General features: G+C 36.1%; 1 protein-coding gene across 3 annotated transcripts in view; it reads right to left on the bottom strand.

The window, feature by feature from the left end:
• Positions 1-20,168, bottom strand: part of Nrk (Nik related kinase) — a 97,264-nt gene that overhangs the window by 31,106 nt on the left and 45,990 nt on the right. For 2 of the 3 annotated variants that reach the window (XM_063280008.1, NM_001411591.1), the window contains exons 5-14: positions 19,601-19,726; positions 17,982-18,092; positions 15,925-16,015; positions 13,431-13,561; positions 10,408-10,462; positions 9,017-9,095; positions 8,372-8,547; positions 6,634-6,697; positions 5,052-6,210; positions 2,592-2,693 (exon numbers count right to left, since the gene is read on the bottom strand). In XM_063280008.1, coding sequence (XP_063136078.1) covers positions 2,592-2,693; positions 5,052-6,210; positions 6,634-6,697; positions 8,372-8,547; positions 9,017-9,095; positions 10,408-10,462; positions 13,431-13,561; positions 15,925-16,015; positions 17,982-18,092; positions 19,601-19,726 — 2,094 coding nt within the window. Of the gene's footprint in view, positions 1-2,591; positions 2,694-5,051; positions 6,211-6,633; positions 6,698-8,371; positions 8,548-9,016; positions 9,096-10,407; positions 10,463-13,426; positions 13,562-15,924; positions 16,016-17,981; positions 18,093-19,600; positions 19,727-20,168 lie in introns of all 3 variants that reach the window. The other variant, NM_001191797.1, reaches the window with a different exon arrangement.

The raw sequence follows: 20,168 nt of genomic DNA, 5'->3' as shown, positions 1-20,168 counted from the left end.
GAGAAACCCTGTCTAGAGAAAGCAAAAAGCACCCCCCCTCCCCCAAAAGAATTTAAGTTCAAATTCATATCCTTCTAAAGTAGCTCTACATTTTCTAAGTTATCACTCACACATAAAAATTCAATATGGTTTCTTTTGGAAAGTATACCGTAAATGATGTTCTAAATACTTTTATCCTCTAAGTCAATTATCTTGGGTTTTTATACTCCTCTACTCATCTGATGGAGTAAAATATTCAAGAAAGTTCACATCCAAAGGATGTGGCCTTACATCAACGAAATAATATTCCTTTTTGTTAGCAGGGCAGGCAGAGCCACAGAGTGCTGCCTTGTCACATTTAGTTTTAAAGGACTATATTTACTCCCAGTAATTTTCAGCTATGGCTCCCCAATAGGCCATCTGACATGTAATAAGAAAGTCGCCTAGACTCTTTGGAGAGACAATTGTATCATGTACTTTTAAAAAAGCTAGTATATTGTAAAAAAATAATTCCTAGAAACTTCACTTAGACTTTATATATTAGTTTGCCTTATGAAGTGACTTATCTAAGTTGTCCTTTTATTTCAATAAATAGATCAGTGAGAACAGCACTGTTTGTCTTTCAGGTTTGGCTAATGAGTCATTCTAGATGTTTTGCACAACGCAAGATAAGCATCTTCCTTAATAACCATTTTCTAATTTCAGGTTAAACAACTGGCATTATACTCTAGGCTTTTATGAACTTTGTCTCAGGAACTTTCTATTTTATTTTTATTTTATTTCATTGTTATTTTCATTTTTATTCATATAACTCTCCCTATGTTACAAGGCTGTCCTAAAATTTCTGAGTTCAAATGATTCTTCTGCCTCTGCCTGTCCTGTAGGTGAGTTGGGTATGTACTGTCACCACAGCAGGCTCAAGAAGCTAAGTGACACAAAAATCACTAAACATCTATAATGGAAAAGTAGAAAAGACCTGGCTTAATATGAGTTGACATTCTTTGGCATGAAAAATGGAAGAAGGAAAATAATTAGTGAGAATTTCATATATTAAGACACAATACATTCCAATCCAAACATTGCTCATTGAACGTCTTGGTCTGTGTCAAACTGAAGGTAATGACTACCATCTGGGAATACAAGCAAGGCCATGTGTTAAGGCAATAAAGAAGGCACCATTGACTATTCTCATCAACATAGCCCAACTCATAATCCCTCTGTAAATATTTAGTATTTATAAATCCATAATCTTAGTCACACAAGATTTTGTTTCTGAGAAACTACATTGCAAAAGCATTGACAATTTTTCATAGTGGACTTCAGTGAAGTATCTTGTGCTGATTCTGTACCCTCACCAGAGCAAAGTCAGGGCTATTTATTTATATACTAAATAATTCCAGTGCACAAGAAGAATTGGGAATGTTGGCTGTTATGAACGAAGTCATGATAATGCTACCGTCTTTGCATAAGAAGTGAACTTAAAACACCAGTCCCAAATACATGTTGTAAATACTGTATTATTTGATGTGATCATCAAAATGGAAGTCACCCTGACATGTAATCGTTTAATTTTTCCTGTGTTAGAAAATGAGTCATAGACCAATTGACTTAGATCTGTGATAAACAGTCCATCAGGGATAGACAGAATTAAGGTAAAAGATGTATGATCATATGCCACAGTGAATACTCACACTTTAATGTGAAATAGGATATTTAAAAAATTCCTGAAACGCCTTCTCAACTTGATGAAAAAAACCAAAGTGAGTCCACTTGTCAGCAATGATAAAAGCATGAGCTCTCAATGGAAAATTAGAGCGTGTAAATTAGTATCTGTCAGTGAACACTTGACAACTTATGAATACTCAGCTACATTTGTGGTAAACATTGGTAATGCTGTTAAAATGCTGTTCTGATATTGTGAAATGGAATGTAAACATTTGGGAGAATCTATATACACAGTGAAGTGATGTTTTTCAATAGATGAATAGATGAATTTAGAAATCATGTATAAGCAGAATCTCTATTCAGAGTACAAGACAGGCTAATGAATTTTTGTGGATGTGTAATATTTTACTAATACTACCTTAGATTTTGTCTAGTTTGGGCATGCTACCAACAAATTTGCACAAGTATTTGAAGGAGACTCTGAAGGAAAATCCACACCAGTCACTATCTGAAAAATTTATACCGAATTCCTCTTTTTAGCTAACCTCTATGTACTAAGCCAGCTCTTACACATATATTTCAAGCACATATATTTCAAGCAAAGCAACATATGGCCACAGATTGAATTATGAAGTAGTTATGAATATCCAGATGTTTTCTATTAAACAAGACAGATTAAAAGGATTTGAAAAGGGGAGACAACGGCATCTGTATAATAATGTTTTTGGCAAAATAAATATTTTTCACTTATATTTACTTTTATTTTAAATGTATTTATACCTTTTTGCTTTTAATTTTCAGTAAGTTAGATAGTGAATGACATAATGGAAAAGCTTTCCAGAATTCTCAATATTTAAGATTATAAAGGGATCCTGAGACCATTAAGTTTAAGAGGCACTTTTCTAGGTACTTATTAATGTCATAACAACTCATACTGAGAACTTTACCTCATTTCCTGTACGATTTGGAGCGTATGGTTCTATTTGGACTTCAGCCTGAATTGAATGAAACACTTCATCATTGTCTGATGAGTCATCATCGTCTCTATCCTTTGAAACAAAAATAATATAAATATTTAAATCATTATGAGTGTGCAAGTGATAAGAACAACAGAATCATCTTATTTTGTAACCATGATGAATAATTTCCAAAGACTTAAAAATTATTTAAACCAGCAGTTTCTAATAACTTTTGGTTAAGGATCCCTTTAAAAAATCTAAGGAAAGGTACAGATTGCCTACAGAAAACTGAATATAGACACACACAATTGAATCCATTTTTGGGTGAACCGCTAGGTTCCTGAAGCTTATCTCTGGGATCCAGATTAAGAATCTGATTTAATGCTTGATTAACGCATAATCACAACAAAACTTTTCACATTTAGTAAGCTGGTATAACTCCAAAATGTTGTCCTAAGTAGAGGAAGATGTGTGATACAGAGTACAAACATTCCTTGAAAATTAAGCTCCCAAAGTTTAAGAAATTGTTCAATCAAATGAATCAAGCACTGTTATCTCCCCACATATCATGATGAACATATATGCATCTTTCTTAGTGGTATGGCAAAGCACTCCTACGTGTCTATAAATTCTGATTAAATTTCACATATTTCAAAAGAACTGTGACTTTTTCTGTAGTATAAAGAATTTTATTTCCTTTAAGTATTCAATAAGGAATGCATATATAAGGATACGGACATCTGTGTGAAAACCTAGGCTCATCGGATGGCTAACAATTACTAGTTGACTTATTTCTATTTTGAAGTAGCTTCTCACATACATATTGAAAACAGTGACAGTATGTTCTTTGCTGCTAATATTGGGCATATTTCCAGGAAAAAAACAAGTCTTGTTCACTAATGCAAATCCCATTATCTCTAATTGGTTTAGAGAGCTCATTGAGAATAGTCATTAGCAAGTTATATGCCTTATTCCTGGCCACAGAGCATGGTTTCGAACTCATCTGATTTTCTAGCTCTTTATATTCTGGGAGGAATGTGTCCATTTGCTTTTTTGGCACATTCCCCTTTCACTTTTTAAAATCCTTTCTTATGTAAATGTGCCAGGAAGTTACCAATCGCTTAATTGACTTAATGTGCACAAACTCAAATTATAACTTATCTAGATATTCAGGAAAGGTTCACTTGTAATTACTACATCAGTTATTAAGTAGAAGTGGTTAACTAATTATCAAATAACATTTCCTTTTATATAAATGAATACTGAAAATTATTAGAAAACAACTGCTTTCCTAATCTATACTGACCTTACTAATTTGCTTATTAAGCCTATAAACTATTCACTGTCAAATTAATAGTGCTAGATAAAACTCAAAAAAGCCTGTCAAATTTTAATCCCCCACACACGGGAGCTCTGAAGTTTTATTGACTGTTCTTAAATGAGCAGTCACGTTCCACTTCTTCTGTGGCCTGTGCACAGGCACATTAGGAAGACAAGTTATAAATATGGCAATGAGTTTTGTCTTCATTTCAAAAGAGATGTATTTACTTTTATTTTGTTTTATTTGTAAGGGTATTTTTGCCAAAATGTATGCCTGTGCCCCATGCATGCGCAGTTTTTGTAGAGCTCAGAAGAAGGTATCGGATTGTCCAGGACTGGAGTTATAGATGGTTGTCGGATGTCATGTGGTACTGGGAACTGAGACTGAGTCCTGTGAAAGAGCATGCGCTCTTAACCTCTGAGCCATCTTTCTTACTCTTACATTTGGTTCAACTTAAAAGTCCCAAAGTGCAAATGAATGCAGTTCACACAAATAGTACAGTCCTTCATTCTATGGCAAGAAATAACAGATAAGCAAGCAACTTGAAACTGGAAAAAATGCTATTTATGTGTATCTGCCTACTTTAATTCATGTGTGCCATATGTGACAGGAACCCATGGAAGACAGACGATTACAAGCTGCTACAGGCTGCCATGTGGGGTTCTGGGAACTGAACCTATGTCCTCTGCAAGAGCAGTAAATGCTTTTATCTGCTAAGCCATCTCTATAGCCCCAGAAAGTTACTTATTAGAGAAATAAAAATTGGAATTTTAAATTAGGATTGTTTCAGCAGTCAAAATAGTTACTTTAAGTGTTTGTATGCTATCCATTTACTGGTTAAGGGAATAACTGGAAAAAGTATAGCAAAGCAAAATAAAACCCTAATAATTAAGCCATGACTCCTATAGAGATACATTAAACCATTAGTTGTATTATTAAAGCAATTTTTCCTCTTTTGATCACAATTATCTAGAGATTTCAGAATGATTCATTGGAAGTGCAAATTAGTAAATCTTTGGTAGAACATGGAATATTTGGTTTTGTTTGGTTTCACAGAGAAAGTATGCAGGCAGTGACTAGCGTATTTTCTCAGCTTTCACTCAGGAAAAATATCAAAAATTTCTTACATTTTCAACTTCCCTCAGTTGCTCTTCATGCTGATTAAAGATTTCCTCCCATCTACGCTGGCGCCGTCTCCTGCTGCTTTCTACATCTGAGCATTCAAAATCTTGACGTCTCCATAATGCCTTTGCCCTGAACCTCTTGGGTGTTAGTCTTTTTACTATTGCTTTCTTCAGGCTAGAAACTCTTGACTTTTTCTTCTGTACTGCTTCAGGTTCAGTGTAAAACCCGTTGGTGCACAAACTTTCCAACAAGATTTGCAGTGGACCAAGTGGTTTTGAGGTAAATGCGTTTGGTGCTCGAAGCAAGTCTCTTGATAGTCCCTCTACCAGTGCTTGTACTGCACCAGCTGCCCTTGAGGCCTCCAGATCCCAGGCCTGTGCCCGAGGTGCCTCTTCATTTTGTTCCCCTACTGGAATTAGCAGCTGTGTGTCCAGATGAAGAGGCAAGAACACATGATGGTTCTGGGACTGTAAAGGCAGGAACACCCGGGCATGTACTTGTATTACCTCAGGATCCTTCTCCTCAACCTCAGCTTGTGGAGGCTCAACAGCCTCTTCCTGCACCTCAGCTTGTTCAGGTTCCCTATTCTCCTCTGGATGCTGCTCAGGGACTCCATTCTGCCTCTGCTCTTGTTCAGCGGCCTGGCCCTGCCTTTGCTCCTCAGCTGCCCTGTCTTGCCCCTGAAATTCTTCTGGCACCTGGTCCAAATCTTCAGGCTGTTCCGTTTCTAAGGCATCATTCTGGGCCTGCTGTTCTCTGGGTATGGGGGCCTGTACCTCAGGAGAACTAGCTTTGTTATCCTGACTAGGTGGTGACGTGAGTCCCCAAGCTGCTTTGCTTAGTTGGGGAGGTGCCCGAATCTTTTTAGCTAGAGGCGTAGCTACTGTTGCTTCAACCTGTACTGGCATCAGCACTTGAGGGGCCACATGTAGATGCTGTGGTAACTGAGCCTGCTTTTGTAAAGGCTTAAGTGTTTTGTCCTGAGAATGTAGAGGCATGAACATCCTGGCTGCCTCCTGCAGTTGCTGAAGCTCTTGGTCCTCTGGCTGTTCTTCATCAGGTAACCACCTTGGCTGAGGAGGCTCTCCATGCAGGACTCTGAGTGGTCTGCATCGGCTGCTGGTTGGCACTCTCAGAAGTTCAGGAGTGCAAGAAGGTCCTCTAAAATAAGCATACAGAAGAATGGCATATAGTGAGTGTTCACTGGAACTAGGCCATGCCTGAGAATTGCTTTCATTTTTAAAAGACAGACCCACCAACAAAGACAACAAATAATTCTGTCCTCGTTCCTGCAAGGCCTGAACTATTCAGTAGGTAATTTGCAATGCTGCTGATGGGTTAAATCCTTACAGTAGGTTCATGTTCTACTTGATCATTCTACTGATATGTGCCCTTTTGGAATAGTTACAAAAATTCTCACTGTTTCCTTACAAAATCTCATACAGAAGCAGGTGAGTTTTGTTTGTGTTTGGTTTTGTACCAAACAGGATTAAGTCGTCTTGGGCAGAAGACAAAAAAGTATTAAACCTACTGTCTTATGTAACATGCTATCATCTAATTATAAATTGAGTTTTCCCAACACACCTGAATCTCCTTGTGATGTATTGTTCGTTAACAGCTTCTTCTCCTTCGAAGGCCAGAGGTATTCCTTTTGTGTGAAAAAGAGAAAAGGAAGAAATGCAAAAACAGCATTTGGCTCGCCTTAGTGACTTCGCGACTTTCTATGGCTCAGGACAGAGTGAATTACTATGGGTAAGAAGGTAAGAAGTAAGAGAGATCTTCAAATATACTTTGCTGGTGAGGTTGACAAGTGTCTAGGCATAGTTTTAAAGCACAGTAGAGATATACTTCAGGCAGATTAATTTCTCTGAATATAAGGAAAAACATCCTAGCACTCTGATGGCTGCTGTTGAGAAAAGGAAGGAAAAAGACAAGAACCACTTGATGGTGTGGATTTGACTTGTAGAACCATGAGCGCTTGAGCTGCCCTATATGCTCACTGATAGTCCTGAGTCTGCTCCGAGAGAGGCTTAGTTATGTGTATGACCCCAAGCCAGGAGTGACAGAAACACCTTGGCTTGCCCCTGACGTTCTTACGCGCTTTTCCCTTAAGTAGCCCACCTTGACAGAGGGGTGATCTACATGCAAGGTTCTAAATAGTCTGTCTTTACTTGTTTTATGTTTAATATATTTAATGCATTCAGCTTCTCTCCTGTCAACCAAGGTGCTATTACTGAAATGTGGCATCTTACAAATGGGAGAGTTCTCTTCTGATTCCCTGTGTTAAATTGCCTAGGACAGCTATAATTGCATTTGTGGAGAAATCGCCAACTAAAGGGGACTTTTTCTGTAGATAACATTTCTTGAAATCTTACACCTCTAGATTTCAGCAAATTATGGCTGATGTTCCTCTAGCGATTTGAGAATGGGCTGTATGATGCTGGTGCCCATAACATTATTATCGGAGGCACATAAACAAACTGCGTAGCTCCCCATTCAGGAAGAGGACATATAATTTTGTGGACAGGACAAACAATGCTGCAGTCACTCCTACAGTTGATTTAATTTTAGTGTGCTTTCTGTCACTTTCAGGTTCTACACTTGAGGCCCTATCTATAGTCCCTGAAATTAAATGCATGCATTTCTAGAAAATATGAAATATGAGCTTCGTCAGTATTTTTCTGCACATTGATTAAATCGTATTCTTACTTTGGGGATCAGTAAGTGTAAGCTGACCTTTGTGTACATAAGTTAGCTTCTTTAATCATATCTCAAGTTTGTGATTAGGTCATAAATGAACTTCGTAGGGTATATACAAATTATTTCAAAACTAAATCATTAAATTTGCAATTATGAACACATCTGTCTCCAAGGAGTTAATTAAATTTTTTTTAATTAGAAGTTCACTAAAATAATATAGCCATAATCCCAAATTCTATTTGAATATGAGGCTTTATGTTTTATAAATATGAATACTTAAATGGTATCACAGGAATAGCTTAATAATCTCATAGAGAAATGCCCCCAAAAGAGGTAATTGAATGAACTAGTGACATACAGCGCTAATAAAATGAAATGTCAAAAGGCTATTGAACTGTCATAGATGTGTCTGATCTACTTGTCTACTTGCAATGGAGTTAAGGATAGTTATGGGCCACAACACAAAGTTGGTGCGAACTGAACTTAGGGCTTTCTATCTGCTGAATCAACTCTCTAGTGCCACCCCCATCCAAAACTAAATTCTTAAACAAGTACTTTAAAACTAAAAGCAATAAATAAATGTATATCTTATCTCTACGATACAAAACTTGATAGTTTCTACCTTTTCTCTCTCTCTTTTGGATGATCCCAGTAAGGTGCTTGGTCAATGACTCCACAACACGTCGTTCATTTTTTATATCGTGGACAAATGGGTGATGAAGCATGTTTCCAGATGTAGGACGAAATAGGAAATTTTTTATCATGCAATTTTCCATGAAATTCTGGAACTTACGGGACCTGAAGGAAATGAAACACAGAGGTGAATGACACTGTTTACCTGCTGCGCTGTTCCTACCCCAGTCCTGTGCAACTTTCAAGGTCAAATATTCTGAATGACTTGTTAGAACTACAATTGCCTTTTCAATTAGGAAATCTCCCATGTCTTAACAAGATACATGATACAACGATGTCATGTAAACCTCAGAAATAGAAGTTAAGTCAACAGACTTCTCTACTTAAGACTAGAAATTTCGATGACTCCAGCAACAGGTGAATGGTAAGGCTCATGTAATAAGATGGCAATTAAAAGATTAAACGGGGCATATGATTCCTAAAGAAGGTGTTGATAAACAGTACGCTGTAAGCTTCTAAAATAACACATGCAAAGAGATTCAGCTAAATCTATGTTGAAACAAGAATAATCACATCAATGGAAACATTTTTTTATAAAATACTAAATCAATATGTTTAAGAAATTCCTTTTTACCATCCACTGGATTTGACTGTGGGAGCAGCTTCCCGTAGAATAACAAAAAGGGCTTCCAGGGGCTGAAGGTTACACAGAGCTGTTAAGGGAAACAGATACATTTAGGAAGAACATGAGTAACTTCCGAGCCCACTGCTCATCCCACACTCTCATTCATATATAAATAGTCACTAAGAGAGGAACAGATGAATAAATGCAGAATAACTAACAGCAAAATTTATTTTAATAGCAACATTACATTAAGCCAGTGTCTTCATTACCTGACCTAACAAATTAATAAAAAATTAAAAAAAAACAGCTGTTAGAAAAATGGCCAACAATATTAAAACTACTTCATATAATATCCAGGAGAATTTGAAAACGGGGACATTTCTGGTGCAGATGACATTAAATTGTACTGCTCTACAGGCGGAGACTTTGTCCATATTCTGTTTTATGCAAGGCAGAAGATTCACTCAGTCACAAAAAAAAAAAGGCAGAGCCTAAGGAACACATCTCTTCGACTTATTCCCTATGTTATGGTGTTTGAAAGCTGCTACAAATCTTCCAGCCTTCATGTAAACGCCCCCATATTGCTTAAGTGTCCACCTATAACATATGAACTAAAGAAGGCCCTTATATCCAAAAGGTTCAGTTTTTTTTTTTTATTGTCAAAGCACCCTGTCCCTGTCTCTGCTTCTCTGGGACACCCTGATGATGTACAATAGATCAGAGGATGATAATTTTCTTACCTAAACCTTGGAAGACATCATCTGATAATTGTCGTTTTGGAAAACTATACTCTCTGAGATGATAATTATGATAACCTAGAAGATTGCTACAGTTAACTTGATGAGTATTGTTTGCATGCAGAGTTCATACTCCAGGCGAGTAAGGATAATAGTGAGAAATGTTTGTTAGGAAGGCGATCTAGAGCTGCTTATGACTAAGGCCATTCTCATTGCTTCTTAGGCAGGATCGCCTATCTCCTTGTGAGTTCAGAAGCTCCTGGCCATAACCTATCTTTCCAAAGATTGTCATTCGCAATCTCAATGCAGAACTTTTCTGCCCTCCTACTGAGTCTGTTCTTAAATCCCTTTTCCTTCTATGACTTAAAATCTTAAAATAAAATTTATGCCAAATTTCATATTCTGAATTTGAAGAGATGAACAAAGAGGTAGACATCGAAGGTAAGACATAAGAGACATAATACAATAAGACATAGATCACAAAGACATTTGGACATCATTGAAAAACTACCATTTATGATTTGGTACATGATATGACATATGGGTAGCCAAATAAAAGCTGACTGTTACAAATGGTAGCATCATATTCCAGAGAGACAGATTTGTACAGTGTAGTCTCACAAACTTTGAAATACATCAAGTGTATCAAACACTTATACTTACGAGGAGCGCCTTCAGCCATTTCAATAGCAGTGATTCCCACAGACCACACATCACTCTGAAAAAGATAGCAAGAAACATATTAAAATGGGAAATTAGTATTAAGAGTCTCAAAACCATTTTGGCTGGGGTTGGATATCAATTCTACAACCATTTCATGTGTTTCTAAAATGAAGCTTCATTATAGACTAAAAGTTACAGGAAGACATTATTTGAGTCTATGACTAGCCACACTTCACTATACCATAGGTTCATGTGGAATGATAGTCGCTGAATGGTTGTTCATCTTGCATGCATTTCTACTCATGCTACACTTTAAATATAAAAAATAACTTTTTATAATGAAGTCTTAATATTAAGATCTATGTGTGACTAAAGTGACTTAATTCTGTGTATCTCAATTTCATTTAGTATAGAATAAATATATCTTAACAGCACCTACTTCATAGGATATGTACATATATACACATATGCACATATGATATATAAATATATATTCATATATGTGTATAAAAATGTAAATACATTTACTAGACAGATGTACTTGATAATTTATAAGTTAAACATTGATATATAAATTATGTTATATATAAACTATATTTGTTGAAATACTTCTTATTAATTATTAGATACACATTTCAGTAGCTCCTGTAATACAATTAATGGAGCGTAGAATAACTATGAAGGTCTTACAAAGTATCTTCACCATCATTAGCTGTACTTCTTTTTTCAAATTATTGAAAGGGGCTGGTATGTTAGTTCAGTGGGTAAAGACATTTGCTGCCAAGCCTGCTGACATGAGTTCAGTCCTTAGAATTCACATTTTGAAAGGAAAGAACTAACTTCTGCAAGTTGTCCTTTGAACACCACATGTGTGCTTTTACACACACACACACACACACACACGCAGGCAATGTAAATGTAGCTCTAAAAAGGGTAAAGGGCACTTTAGTAGCAGTGCTGGTTGACTTTTTTTTTTTAGATCCAATTGATAAGATATAATTGCCCACCTAAACATACAAAGCCCAGTACCATCCATCCCTTAAGAACATTGATAACCTGTAAATACACAGAGCAAGATCTTTACGTCAGCCTCCATTGTCCTGCCACCGAAATAACACTTTTTTTTTTATTAACTTGAGTATTTCTTCTTTACATTTCGAGTGTTATTCCCTTTCCCAGTTTCCGGGCAAACATCCCCCTCCCCCCTCCCCTTTCTTATCGGTGTTCCCCTCCCCACCCTCCCCCCATTGTCCCCCTCCCCCCAACAGTCTAGTTCACTGGGCGTTCAGTCTTAGCAGGACCCAGGGCTTCCCCTTACACTGGTGATCTTACTAGGATATTCAATGCTACCTATGAGGTCAGAGTCCAGGGTCAGTCCATGTATAGTCTTTAGGTAGTGGCTTAGTCCCTGGAAGCTCTGGTTGCTTGGCATTGTTGTTCTTAAGGGGTCTCGAGCCCCTTCAAGCTCTTCCAGTTCTTTCTCTGATTCCTTCAACGGGGGGTCCTATTCTCAGTTCAGTGGTTTGCTGCTGGCATTCGCCTCTGTATTTGCTGTATTCTGGCTGTGTCTCTCAGGAGCGATCTACATCCGGTTCCTGTTGGCCTGCACTTCTTTGCTGGTTGACTCTTAAATAGTTTACTCTAGTTTTAGAGCCTCGACTTACAGATAGCTTAATTTTGCTTTTTAAGATATTGCAAGCATAGTTTTCCTTTAATTATTTTGAGATTAAATAATAAAAGCAAGGGGTTAAAGTACTTAGAGGACTCCAACATTTATACCAATATAAAGCATGGCACCTTGAAGAACATTGAGTTAAGGAACTTTATTCCTGTTATCTTCTTAGCTCCCAATGTAGTGCCAAAACCACAATAAGCTCTCAGTAAATAGTTCAGTTACAAAACAAGTGAAGAGGATTGGAGGGAAAGGCAAAGAGAGGAAATATAAACTGATCTATTTCAGATATTGAGTCTTGTGTGCTACGAGATTGACAGTTGAGTGAGGGTTCCTTTTTCTAGTTTTTAGCATATGGGGAGCTTTGTTCCTTTTCATATTAACTTGTAATAAACAGTTGCATACATGTATGCATATACATGCATTTCAAATAGAAATTGCAGTAGAAATGTTAATATACAGCAAAAATGGTTCTTTTCTATTCCATTGATTTTCTGTGGTTTTGGAGGTCAACCAAATGCCAAGGATTGCCTCCAGTACAGCAAGTAATGAAATTATTAGTTTTAGTTTTGAACTTATAAGGATTAATTATTTGTTTTACACTCATTCTTTATGTGTGGAACTGGTAATAAAATTTACAGCTTCATGAATGCCAGACTTTCTAACACTGACCTGTATCATCAGTCCTCTTTGTCACTCTTAATTATGATAAAAACCTGACCTCAAACTCATTTTGTAGCTCAGACAGCCTGAATACTCCTGTCTTAGTTCCAAAGTAGTTGAGATTGCAGTCTTGAGGCCTCAGTCTTGGCCTCATTTCAATGAGTTTACAAATTCCTCTGGTCTTGGAAGTTAAAATTCCAGTTGAAACCATCTAATATATTTTTACAAAGAAGTTGCCAACAACATGAACCAGATATTCCCTCCTGATTCTGAGACAGTGCCAATGTTCTACTTTGTCTTCATTATTAGAAAATATTATTCTTATTCATACTATGAAACCACATATAGAAATAGAGGCTACTATTCCTGATTAATTGTATTTATTCAAAAGGAAGATCGACTTTTTATTCTTTTATCATTCAAATTAGGTGTAGCTGAGGCTGGAGAGATGGCTCAGTAATTAAGAGCACTGACTGATTAATCATGAGGACCAGGGTTCAGATCCAAGCACTCCAGGTGCAGGGTATTCTATACTGTTCTGTCCTCAATGGACACCAAGACATTATATCTGTGTACATTCACACAGACACACACATACACATAAATAAAATAAACCTTAAAACATAAAATAAATGCAGACATTTCCCTCCCAACTTTGAATCCTCCCTGTCGGAATTCTCATACTCACTCTGTAATCATAGGAACGTCTTGGGTCCTCATCACAATGAATCACCTCGGGGGCCATCCAGTACGGTGTACCAATGAAGCTATTTCTCCGTCCATTTGTTCTGCTCACTTGGGCACTCACTCCAAAATCCACTACATATGTCAAAGTAATTAATCAGGAACACAAATCTCAGTAACTTATTGCTTTAACTTGGAAAGGCAATACAAAAGCCACAATGGATAACAAATTTTCTTTCTGGCCTGGAAAACTTTACCATGAAGCCTTCTCCAGGAATACTGGGAAATGGGCTTTAGCTGCTATTTATGTTGGAAAGAGACCCAACAGTACTGTTATAAATTTAATGTAGGTTTGGATAAGTGTTTATCATGAACATTAAAAATAAAGTTTCACTGGTTACTAAGATGTGGCATATGGCATATGTAGAGCTTGGATCTGCCACCAAGCTGGAGGATGAACAGCACTGTGGGCCACATCTTAGCAATGTCATTCCTGTTAGCAGCTAGGAAGCTTCATGCATGACATCGGGAACTCCAATCCCAATGATAAGGAAAAATGAGCTTCCTGGTTGAAGTTAATTTACTATAGATGTCTCCTGAATTAGGTATAACTATTATCTGGGCTATCTATAGCTTAGCTTTATTCTAAAAATATTTATTTTCCCATTCTTCTATTTATTTTCCCATTCTTCTGTGGATACATTGTAAGAAAATATTTAGCATGGTATCCTGAGAAACAGAAAATGCTGAAGTAGACTGGGGTTATTGATTCCAAAAACAATAAGACAGGGATGAAATATGAAGTAGATTTTCAAATTTATAATGGTTTCTGGGAATCTGGAAGACAGCAAACAAAATAACTGAAAAGCAGCTTGAATAATTTAATGGAATCAAAGAAAAATGGAGCAAAAGTAATAGTTCAAGGCAGTCTTTCAGAAAGCATTGAAGAAGAGGAAGAAATATTTCAAATATTTTTGAGGATTTTTCTTTGCTGTAAACTTTCATTATCTAGACTTTACAAAAGTTTATCTTTACATAATAACTCAGTGTTCTTACTCTAAGAGCCAAAGTTAAGAGCCAAGAAATATCTATGTAGGCCATAAACTGGTGTATCCCATACATACAGGGAAAGGAAATGGGTAAAATCTAGAAGATGTAATGGCAAATCCAGGTTTTTAAAAGGTAAAGAAATTATGATAAGATGAAGAGTTTAAAACACAACAATAAAGCCAGGTGAGGTGGTGCACACCTTTAATCCCAGCACTAGGGAGACAGAGGAAGGCAGATCTTTTGAGTTGGAGGCCAGCCTGGACAACAGAACTAGTTTTAGAATAGCAGGAGCTACACAGACTTTGTTTCAAAAACAGCAACAGCAGCAGCAGCAGCAACCACCACCACCACCACCACCACCACCACAACAACAACAACAGCAACAACAAACTCAGTAGTAGAGTAATGTGACCTTTCTTTAATTACTCAAAGAAGAGATTATGTAAATTATTATTATTTTACAATGTCTTTCCAGATGTCACTTTTTTGGCTTATCATTATGTTTGCCTTCTGAAATATTGTGTTCATGTAGATTGTTTAAATCATGCTAGCTGATAAATCTAAATTAAACTGTATAAGGCTTATGTGTCAAACAAGCCTGATTCAATTCTAAGCTAACATTACAATATTAACATTAAGTGAATGGACTTTGAAACAGATATTTCAGTTACTCCGTACTTGTAATTTTGTTTCATGTTACATATATTTGGGGTTACCAGCAACGTGACTAAAGCTTATGAATATAGGATGCATCTAGCTTGGGCATGAAATATCACTGTTTTGTATTTGAGTATAACATCTATATACATTTTATGTATTTCCATATAACTTCTTAAAATTGTATTGCTAGTTTTGTAGCTTATGCATTCAAAACATGATACATTTTCTCAAAACTACTGTTATTTCATAACACACAATTACTGCCTCATTTGTTCCACAAGTATTCAATAAAAATATTTGTAATTAATGACAAAATTCTCTATTTTGGTTCTGCTTATTTAGCAAAAAATGAGAAATTCAGAATTTGGTTTGTATATTACTGAAGCATCACTTCTGATCAATAAAATTTCGAGGAATAAATGCAAAGAAGCCAATTACGTTTCAGTAACTGAAAGCTACTTCATAGTCTTTAAAGTATGACTTCAAAAAAATGGGCAATCTTTTAAAAATGATTAATGCCTACCATGATTCAATCACTGAAATATATTTGACGGCTATCTCTAACGTAGTATAAAGCAGTAAGTGACCAAAAAGCAAAACTTCCTTCATAATTAAAGTTGTTTATCTGTAGTTTCAAAGGAATAATTAGTCATTTTTTTTTTTACTTTCAAGCCATCTCCCTGCCAAACAAAGTTTCTAGAAGACCCAAAGAACTCTGTTGGCACTGATATGTTCCAGGGCAGTCTTAGCGCCCTGCCACACCTAACCGACTGCAAGAAGGAACTTACCTATCTTGACTTCAGCATCCTGGGTCAGTAGCACATTCTGACCTTTGATGTCCCGGTGGATTACTTGGTGCGCATGAAGGTGAGCTAAGCCCTGTGCATATACACACATATTTTAAAGTCAGAGAAGTCTCTAATACAGTTGTTCTTATTCAGACTTTTTGGTAGTGCTTTAAAGTGCTTTGAGGAAAAACCCTTTTGTTAAGAAAAATGGTCCACATTTGGTTTTTTAAACAAAATTCTTTAGGCTGGAATGACTACAACCAGTTCCCAGAAATACTGCTTTTTGGCTATAAGGAAAGGAAAATATATCAGCATACTCATGAAAGGAAAAGAACACCGAAAAGTAATATTTATATAGATTGCAAAACTTTCTCCTCCTTTATAGCCTCTATATTTCTGAGTAGGCATGACAGTAAAGACCTGGACATCTCAACTATTAACTATTTTGTTCTGTTCCTTATCCAAACATTTGTTTAGTCCAAAACATTTTCTTGTGAGGCCTGCAGGCCTAGAATCTGAGGAAATATGGAAATTCATTTTAAAGTGTGTACAATTTGTGTTGGCTTACCATGTTGGCTCCAGCCCATTCACTACTGAGAACCCCATGACCTGGCTAAACCATGACATGGTATGCAGTATTATGCTTCCATGAGATCATGCCAGAAACTAGTTGGGCGTTAATAATATATTTATTGAGCTTTTATTCTGTGCCAGACATTGTGCTAAATATTTACTAAGTTGTCACAGAATCCCGTTGGGGAATATGCTATCCTCCCATATTATGGATAAGGAAATTGAGAGCCGGAGGAAGCAAGAAATTGATTAAAGGTCACAGAAATTATACATGATGAATTAAAATCCAAATTTGGTGTATGATTTGTACTCTTAAAACAGTTCCACTGCTATTAGAAATATATCCAAACAAAATGAAAAGATTGGCATTCCAATGGTGTTGGGGGTTCTCCAGTTTATAAATATTCTTTTTTTGGGGGGTGACCCTAATGACTTATCTATTGAACACCAATGGAATTTGGCTGACCAAGAAGCTCATTGCTTTCAACTAACTAGATGTTAGACGTTACAGAAAAGTTTGAGCCTATATATATATATCTTTTAAAAGGATGCAAATAGTTTGGGGCCACACTGTAGGACACTGACATTTACTGACTAGTCCTCATCTTAATCTATGATGATACTTCAACACTTAAAAATATAATTCAATATTAAAATAAAATAATCATTATTAATGAAACTATATAAGAAATTAATAAACTTTTATTAAAACAAAATATTAAACTTTTAATATTATAAATATTAAAAATTAGCTTTCTTGATCAATATACTATCTAGGGAGCTTTCCACTTTTCATGCTCACATAAATCTTGCCCCATTATATATTATAAATGCTAGTCTACACAGGTTTTGCTGCAGTCCAGGAAGTAAGAAGATATATCACATGTGTGTTTTACATCAGATGATACAGGGTGTACTGACTGGTTTTGTGCATCAAATGAGACAAGCTGGAGTCATCAGAGATAAGGGAGCCTCAGTTGAGAAATTGTCTCCATTCGATCCAGCTATAAGTTTTTTTTCTCAATTAGTAATCAATGGGGAGGACACCCATTGAGGGTGACGCCATCCTTGGGCTGATGGTTCTGGATTCTATAATAAAGTAGGCTGAGCAAGCCATGTGAAGCAAGCCTAGGAGCATTAGCTCCTGCCTCCAGGATCTAGCCCTGCATCAGTTCCTGTCCTGACTTCCTCCAATGATGTACTATGATCTGGAAGTGGAAATTAAATAAATCCTTTCCTCCCCAACTAATATATATATATATATATATATATATATATATATATATATATATATATATATATATACATATATATGTCAAGCCATGACATTCAAGGTGTTGATCTCAGTATTTTGGTCCTTTAGGTTTCCTTATCCATGGGTTATGTCTAGAATTCTTAGCTATGCAGTATTTTAGAGTTATATAGTTATATATTTAGAGTTAGGTTCTTTTAAGAAGAGGGACAAAGATGATTTGACCACTAACCTGAAGGATTTCTCGACAGATGTAAGCGATCCAGTCTTCTTTTAAACTCTGATTTCTTGTCATCCTCACTACATCAGTGACAGAGCCTGCTGCACAGAGCTCCATTACCATCTGCAATGGAGCCAGAAAAGCATCAACTATTTTAGAAAGTACAGTAGTGGAATGAGAATTTGTGCAAGAAGGTAAACCAGGAAAGACACTGGAAGGTTTCACCAGCAGGTGGGATTTCAACTAAGACGTCAATCACAGTGTTCTTAGGTTGTAGTTTGACATATTTAGAAGAAAGGTCATTCAAGTTTATGTTAAATAAAATAAGAACAAATATCCTTGGAAAAAGTTTGGGAGGAGGAGAAGCCTGAATGGTGATGGGAGTGGAAAAGAAAGAAACAGATGTTTGAGAGACCAGTTTGCCTGGATATGGAAAGAATTTATAGCTTACTGAGATTTGTTTTCATTTTTTAGTGGGCCAGAACGACTGAATGAACAGAGGACTAATATATTTGATAATTGAACTCAATATTTCCAATAACTTTTCATATTGCGTGAAAGGTGTATTTTGTAATATTTATGAAAATATAGTATACACCTAAATATTGAGTAAGTAAATATTAGAGCTGTGGAACAATATTCAATAAAATCACACCTATTATTTTCAGAAAATAGAGAATTCTAGTGACCTGAACATTTGAGAAAAACAGGGTTGATTTGAAAATTTCTCAATTTAGCGATCCTAAGAATATCATTAAACTAGCAGCATCAGTATCATTTATGGACTTACTACAGGGAACACATTTCACACACATTCTTGACCTGTATGATAGAAATACCAGCAAAAGAGGGCCAGTACTGTGTTATAGAATGTTCTCTAGAAGATTCTGAATCATGCTAAAATGGGAATTTCAATGTAATGTGTTGTAAGCATTTCTATAGTATCAATGGCCCCATTCCCTAAATCCATTGTGTACAATGTAAAAGAACTTTTAACGGACACCAGAAGACCCCCCAAAAATCCATTATTCCAGTTTATGTCCCAAATACTTTGTTTCTCAAGGTATCGTTAACTGAAATACATTATCTAAGATAGTGGAGCATGGGAAAAATTCAAGTGACTATGGCGTAGTTTTACTAGACTCCATTTAGTTACTGAAATTTATGTCTTATTGATCTGACATTTATAATAGTCCAGGCACAATGTCAAATCAGTGAACCATTTAGCTGTACTTATGCACAAGTGCCCATACATCAGAACAACTAAAACTCGGTATGTCCCTGTCAACTGCTAATTCAAGTTTATATTCATCCATTTCTTATTTTGTAGCCCATCAAGCCACCTGGATACCAGCAAAAAGTACAACAGCAAAGCCATCATTTAAAATTTGAATATTCAATTAACAGTGTTCCTTTGTGTCTGTTTACTTCCCACCTTGTTTGATAATTAAGTTTATTCTTTCCATTTCTTATATCACGCTGTCTCAAAGAGTCAGAAAACATTTTGCCATACTATCTTGAACAGTTGAGGACTTAAGTTTTCTAGTAGGAAAGCAAATATCACACCTTAGCTCGTTCACTGTGTTTGATTTTCCTTATGAAATAAGACCAGGGGCGAAAATATAACATACCCAAAGTTGGTGCTGATGGCCAGGAGGATTCAGCTTGAAGAACGCACCATAGAAGGTCACAATGTTTTTGTGGAAAGAGTACTTCCTCAGCAGGTTGAGTTCAGTCCGAAGATCCTCTTCTTCATCCTAAAGAATGAAAGCAGAGCTTTAAGCTATGCAAATCAGTGGCGATTAGTCTCTAAAGTAGAATGTATTTACAAAGGAAAATACTATAGAATTAACAGTTAACGGAAATCTTTTTATAAAATTACAAATTAAGAGCAAAAGGAAAGAGTAAACTAAAGATCTCATAATTCAGAAGTTCTTAAAAATCTGACTCAAGGACAGCAGCACTGGACGTTAAGAAAGTATTCAATAAATGGTGTAATATATTTTTCTAATTTCACTGAGATGCAATTCATATACCGTATACTTAAGTCACTTAAAATATAACACCCTGCTGTTTAAGTAACATAGCTATATATTAATAACATCACAGTCAACCACAGAACATATTTCCTCTGAAATGAAACCATAGCCTACCAATTCTACCACACTCATCTTAGGTCTGAGAAACTACTAATTTGTA

This window comes from Rattus norvegicus, chromosome X (assembly GCF_036323735.1).
Source record: "Rattus norvegicus strain BN/NHsdMcwi chromosome X, GRCr8, whole genome shotgun sequence".
In the NCBI taxonomy this organism is placed as follows: Eukaryota; Metazoa; Chordata; class Mammalia; order Rodentia; family Muridae; genus Rattus; species Rattus norvegicus.
This window is presented reverse-complemented; position numbering and strand designations above follow the sequence as displayed.